The sequence below is a fragment of the Passer montanus genome, unplaced genomic scaffold, assembly GCF_014805655.1.
Source record: "Passer montanus isolate IOZ18808 unplaced genomic scaffold, ASM1480565v1 scaffold144, whole genome shotgun sequence".
Classification (NCBI taxonomy): domain Eukaryota; kingdom Metazoa; phylum Chordata; class Aves; order Passeriformes; family Passeridae; genus Passer; species Passer montanus.
Window position 1 is genome coordinate 3,391 of NW_024361386.1, and position 5,958 is coordinate 9,348.

At 69.6% G+C, this 5,958-nt stretch overlaps 1 protein-coding gene across 1 annotated transcript; it reads left to right on the plus strand.

Moving 5' to 3' along the window:
• Nucleotides 1–278: 278 nt before the first annotated feature.
• LOC120498264 (TBC1 domain family member 24-like) lies at nucleotides 279–5,659 on the plus strand. Its single transcript, XM_039700783.1, has 6 exons — nucleotides 279–2,168; nucleotides 2,369–2,527; nucleotides 2,859–2,922; nucleotides 3,179–3,274; nucleotides 4,007–4,277; nucleotides 4,810–5,659. The coding sequence occupies exons 1-6, from the start codon at nucleotides 976–978 to the stop codon at nucleotides 4,953–4,955; spliced, it is 1,929 nt and encodes a 642-aa protein (XP_039556717.1). The 5' UTR covers nucleotides 279–975; the 3' UTR covers nucleotides 4,956–5,659.
• Nucleotides 5,660–5,958: the final 299 nt, after the last annotated feature.

Consider the following 5,958-nt stretch of genomic DNA (forward strand, 5'->3'; position numbering starts at 1 on the left):
CTCACCCTGTGTCCCCCGCCGGGCCGGGCCGCGGGGCTGCGGCACAGCCGCGTTCCTGCCCCAGCCCCCGGCTGGCCCGGGCGGGCAGAGCCGGAGCCGCCGGTCAGCCCCCGGGCCGGGGCTCCGCGCTGGGGGCTCGGGCTGCTGCTCCTCGGTGCCCGGGCAGGCAGCGCCCCGAGAGAGGACGAGGTGAATTCGGGGAGCAAACAGCCCCTGCGAGCCCCGGTGCTGTCTCAGCCCGGTTTCTGGGGCCAGGAGCCCCCGGGGCTCCGCGCTGGGGGCTCGGGCTGCTGCTCCTCGGTGCCCGGGCAGGCAGCGCCCCGAGAGAGGACGAGGTGAATTCGGGGAGCAAACAGCCCCTGCGAGCCCCGGTGCTGTCTCAGCCCGGTTTCTGGGGCCAGGAGCCCCGTGACTGTGCTGGGCCAGGCTGTGGCCGGGACAGGAGCCGGCCCGAGCGGCTCCGGGTGCAGCAGCTCCTGCCCTGAGCGGGCTGAGCCCGAGCCGCTGCTCCTGCTGGCCCTGGGCAAGCGCCAGACTGAGCCGGAGAGCCAGAGCCGGGCGTCAGGACCCTCCCGATGGGCCACCACGGGCTGTCCCCCGTGTCCCCTTGGCCAGTGCGAATCCATCCCTGACCCCCAGCAGCTGGGCACGGGCACGATGCAAACATCCGAGAGTTAATGAGTGCTAATTGGCGCTATCCCCGGGGGATGACGAGCGCCCAGCAGGGCTCACCCAGGCGGGGACAGCTGCCAGCCCCGGGCAGGGCTCGCTCCAGCTCTCCGCAGCCCCGGGGAAATGCCGCTCCCGTCTCTCTAGGCGGAGCTCAGCCCCTGCTCTTCCCAGCGCCGGGCGGCGCTGCCCGAGCCCTGCCTCGGGCTGGGGGCTTTGCGAGGGCCGAAAAGCCCCTCACGGTGTGAGGAGCAGCCCTGACACCAGCCGGGACCTGGCCCCCCACTTCTGCGGGGCCCGGAGCTGATGGCAGCGGGAGAGGGCAAAGCCCGAAACGCTTCCCTTTGCGGGGAGAGCAAAGAAACGCAGGACGCGGCTGTGAGACCTCAGAGCGCCCCGAGGCAGGCGGAACGCTGCTGGCGGGGCGGCGAGAGGCGATCAGTAAAAGCTCTCTGTCCCGCAGAGGTGCTCGGCTCATCCCCGGTCACCATCGTGGTCACGTCCGAGGCTGACACGTGGGACATCGACACCTCCCCGTGCCGGGGCCGCGGGCCCTTCGTGGACTGGGCCAGGATGCCGGAGCCGCAGGGGCCGGCGCAGATCCCGCGGGACGTGCTGGGCCGGCCCCCGAAGGAGCTGAAGCGGCTGGCCAGGGAGGGCTGCTGGGCCGGGAGCCACGCGGGCCGGGCCCGGCTCTACCCGCGGCTCATCCAGCGGGTCTCCTGCCGCCTCGTCACCCCCGACGCGCTCGTGTACCGGGACGTGGCCGGCCGGCTCTTCGGGACCCCCGGCGTGAGCTCGCACCCCCTGCCCGAGTTCCTGGAGGGCTGCCCCGTGCCCACCTACTGCCTCAGCCCGCGCGGGGTCACGGCCCTGAGGAAGATCCTGGTGTGCGTGGGCGCCCTGTTCCCCGACATCACGCACAGCCCGCTGCTGCCGGCGCTGGCGGCGCTGCTGCTGCACTACAGCGAGGACGAGGCCCAGTGCTTCGAGAGCCTCTCGCGCCTCATCGCCAGCAACGCGCCCCACGCCGCCTACATCGACCAGTCCTTCCTGGCCCACCAGGCCTCCTGCATGACCTTCGGGGACCTGGCCAGCAAGCACTGCCCGGCGGCGCACAAGCTCATCGCCGGCGCCGCCGACAACGTCCTCGAGGTCTACTCGGAGTGGCTGTCGTGGCTCTTCCCCGGGCTGCCCTTCGCCTACGCCGCGCGCGTGCTGGACGTGTTCCTGCTGGAGGGCCAGAAGGTGCTGTACCGCATCGCCCTGGCCCTGCTGAAGCAGTTCAGGCTCTCGGCCGGCCCGGCCGCGCCGCAGGGCTGCGACGTCAAGGCGGAGCTGCAGGCTTTCGCCAGGAACATCGCCGAGCACGTGACCGTGGACAAGCTCCTGGAGAGAGCCTTTGGCATCCGCCTCTTCTCCCGCAAGGAGATCTGGCTGCTCCACATGGCCAACAGGAAGGCCTTGGTGGAGAGGGGCATCACCGTGGTGCAGAGAAGGTGAGAGAGCTCTGCCCTTCCCAGCCCTGGGGCTGAGCTGGCAAAACGGGAGCTCCTGTGGGGAACCCCTGGGGGAGCTGCAGGAACCTCCCAGCTGTGGCTGTGCTGGGCCCTCGCAGCCCTGGGGACCCTGTCAGGGGACACGGCTGTGCCCCAAAAAGCACAAAAGGCCCAGCCCGGCTGATGCCCCTGCCCTGCAGGCCGTCCTTCCCCCTGGCCGTGGACATGCAGAAGTTCAGCTCCAGCACTGTCACGGCGCAGGAGATGCGCCTCGTCTGGTCCTGGATCCCCGAGCGCTTCTCGCTCTTCCCCCCGCTGCTGCTCTTCTCCACCTCCGAGGACGGCTGCAGCCTGCAGAGGTGACGCCTGCCCTGCCCCGGGGGGACCTGGGCAGGGCTTGGTGCTGGAGAGAGGAGCAGCACGAGTGACCGGGGCCACCTCTGGGGCTGCTGGGGACCCTCCCGGGCTCGGCTGGGGCTCCTGAGTGCGCTCAGGGTGGGGACAGAGGCTGGCCCAGGTGGCCACCAACAGCTGGGCACTGCCCGGGGCACAGGGAGCCCTGTGGGTGTGCCAGGCAGGGATGTCCCGTGTGCCACACTGTGCCAGGCACGCTGTGAGCCACCAGGGACAGCCAGCACAGCCTGCCCAGGGCTGCAGCTGCCCCCGAGCCCACCCTGTCCATCTCTGCAGGTTCTACACGTGCTGTGAGGGCTACGAACCCACGGTGCTGCTCATCAAAACCACCGAGGGGGAGGTGAGCGTGTCCCAGGCAGGGCTGGGGACGGGCACAGGCTGGGTGACCCCACTGGCACCTCTGGGAGCCCCCACGGGCCGGGTGCTCCCTGTCCTGCCCCACCCCGGCTCTGCCCAGCTCCTGGGCAGAACAAACTGCACCTCGGGCAGCAGGACACAGCTCAGCCGGGGTGCTGGGAACAGGAGGAGAGGCCGAGGGGCAGAGAGGCCACGGCGAGGCTGATCCATGCCCTGAGCTCCCTGTGCTCTCTCCCCAGGTGTGTGGGGCCTTCCTCTCCTCCGACTGGGCCGAGAGGAAGAAGAGCGGAGGCACGCCGGCCTTTTTCGGGACGGGGGAGTGCTTTGTGTTCACTGTAAGTCACGGTGTGTGTCTGGCTCTGTCCCTCCGTGTCCCTGCCAGGACAGCCCTGCCCGCCCCAGCCCTGCCGCAGCAGCAGCGCCTTGCCCGGCGGGCGCGGTGCCCGGCTCACAGGGGTGCCCGCTGCCAGGTGCGCCCCGAGGCAGAGAGGTACGAGTGGGTGCTGATACGGCAGCCGGGGCTGGCCAAGGCCGCGCCGCGCTGCCGGCAGCGCTCGCCTTCCCCCGCTGCCGAGCCCCCGCTCGGCTCCTCCCCGGGCAGCCGCAGCCCCCAGCGCCTGGCCGTGCCCTCGCCGCCGAGCAGAAGGCAGCCCCCAAGGGCCAGGTGCTCCCTGTCCTGCCCCGCCTGGCTCTGTCCCAGCTCCCGGGCAGAACAAACTCCTCGGGCAGCAGGACACAGCTCAGCCGGGGTGCTGGGAACAGGAGGAGAGGCCGAGGGGCAGAGAGGCCACGGCGAGGCTGATCCATGCCCTGAGCTCCCTGTGCTCTCTCCCCAGGTGTGTGGGGCCTTCCTCTCCTCCGACTGGGCCGAGAGGAAGAAGAGCGGAGGCACGCCGGCCTTTTTCGGGACGGGGGAGTGCTTTGTGTTCACTGTAAGTCGCGGTGTGTGTCTGGCTCCGTCCCTGCGTGGCCCTGCCAGGACAGCCCGGCCCTGCCCAGCCCTGCCGCAGCAGCAGCGCCTTGCCCGGCGGGCGCGGTGCCCGGCTCACAGGGGTGCCCGCTGCCAGGTGCGCCCCGAGGCAGAGAGGTACGAGTGGGTGCTGATCCGGCAGCCGGAGCTGGCCAAGGCCGCGCCGCGCTGCCGGCAGCGCTCGCCTTCCCCCGCTGCCGAGCCCCCGCTCGGCTCCTCCCCGGGCAGCCGCAGCCCCCAGCGCCTGGCCGTGCCCTCGCCGCCGAGCAGAGCCCGCCTGTCCCCGTTCCTGGCCATCAGGCACTTCCTGCTGCCCTCCAGAACGGCCTCCATGTTCATGTCCGGCTCCCGGGACGGCATCGTCATCGGTAAGGGGGATCGATATCGGCACGGGGGATCGATATCGGCACGGGATATCGATATTGGTAAGGAGGGATTGATGTCAGTAACAGAGATCCCTATTGAAAAGGGAGGATCCCTATTGATGGGGGGTCCCCATTGATAAGGGGGTCCCTATTGATAAGGGGGGATCCCCATTGATAAGGGGGGTCCCTATCGATAAGGGGGTCCCCATTGATAAGGGGGGATCTCTGTTGATAGGGGGGGTCCCTATCGATAAGAGGGTCCCTATCGATAAGGGGGGGTCCCTATCGATAAGGGGGTCCCTGCCGGCTCCCAGCAGCTCCCCGGGGATATCGGGCTCCAGGCCGGGCAGGCGAGGGCAGCTCCCCTTGCCCAGCCCGGGGGGCTCCTCCCGGAGCCCCAGGGGACCCCCGAGCCCAGCCCTGCCGGGGTCGCTGCCCTGGCCCGGAGCGCCCCTGGCCGCCCTCCCTCGTGCCGCGGGGCCCGGGCCGGGCTGGCACGGCCGGGAGCGCGGCCGAGCCTGCGCTGCTCCCGCAGGAGGAGGGGGCGGCCAGGCGCTGTCCCTGGACGCCAGCCTGCTGCGGGGACACACGGAGCGCTGCGAGACCTTCGGCAACCCCCCGCTCTGCCGGGAGAACTTCCAGGTGCAGCTCCTGGAGGTGTGGGGCTTCCAGAGCGCCTAGCCGCCCCGGGGACACCCCCTGTGCCCCCCGGCCACGGGCACGGGGACCCCCGGCCGGGCTGCGGCCGCCGGAGCGGCAGCGCCGCTCTGCAGCGTCCCCTCGGGGCAGAGAGGGCACGGCAGAGCGGGGCACAACAGACTGGATCAGAACAGATCAGATGGGATCAGACTGGATCAAAGCAGACCGGATCCGGTGGCAAAGCCCTGCCACAGGCTGTGGGTGCAGTGACAGCTCGGGGGCACCCCACATTTCGGGTTGAGATCTTTGCTCTGTCCCCAGCCTAGGGCTGGCGTGGGGCTGGACACGGAGGAGATTCCCCAATGGGATCACCAGGATGGACCCTTTTAACGTGAATTTGGAAGGTTTGGTGTCACTGGGCTGGGGTCACCAGGATGGGCCCCTTTAATGTGGAATGGGAACATTTGGTGTTTCTGTGTCATCCACGGGAGGGTTGGAGGCCACGGGGAACCCTCTGGCTGCAGCAGGAGAGCCTCTGCCACCCCAAACACACTGTCCCGGGTGGGGTCACCTCCCACCCATGCCAGCCCTGCAGCACAGCAGGAGCAGAGCTCCCAGGGGCTGGGCACGGGCACACCAGGAATGGCTCAGGGCCTCCACAGGGTACCCAGGCATGCCAGGGATGGCTCACAGGGCTGGGTGCCAATTAATAAAAAGTAAACGTTAATAAAGCGATGTGGTCAGCAGTTAGTGCAGGCTGATGTCCTGGATTGTTAAAATGTGTAAATAGCGCCAAGCTGCGATGAGCAGGGAGCCTCTTGTGGGAACCCCCAGCTCCTGCTTGAAGAATCACGGCCAGGAATGGCCGGGCCGGGGCGGGATCCGGCTCAGCGAGCCGGGAGCGAGCCGGGGCCGTGTCCCGGGGACTGTGTCCGGGTGGCAGCAGGACACGGCCCTGGGGACAGGAGCTCCCGACCCGCCGGCCCCGGGGACTCGAGGCTGGAAATGCGTGAAGAGCTCGGTTTTAATGTGGCATCTCTGATTT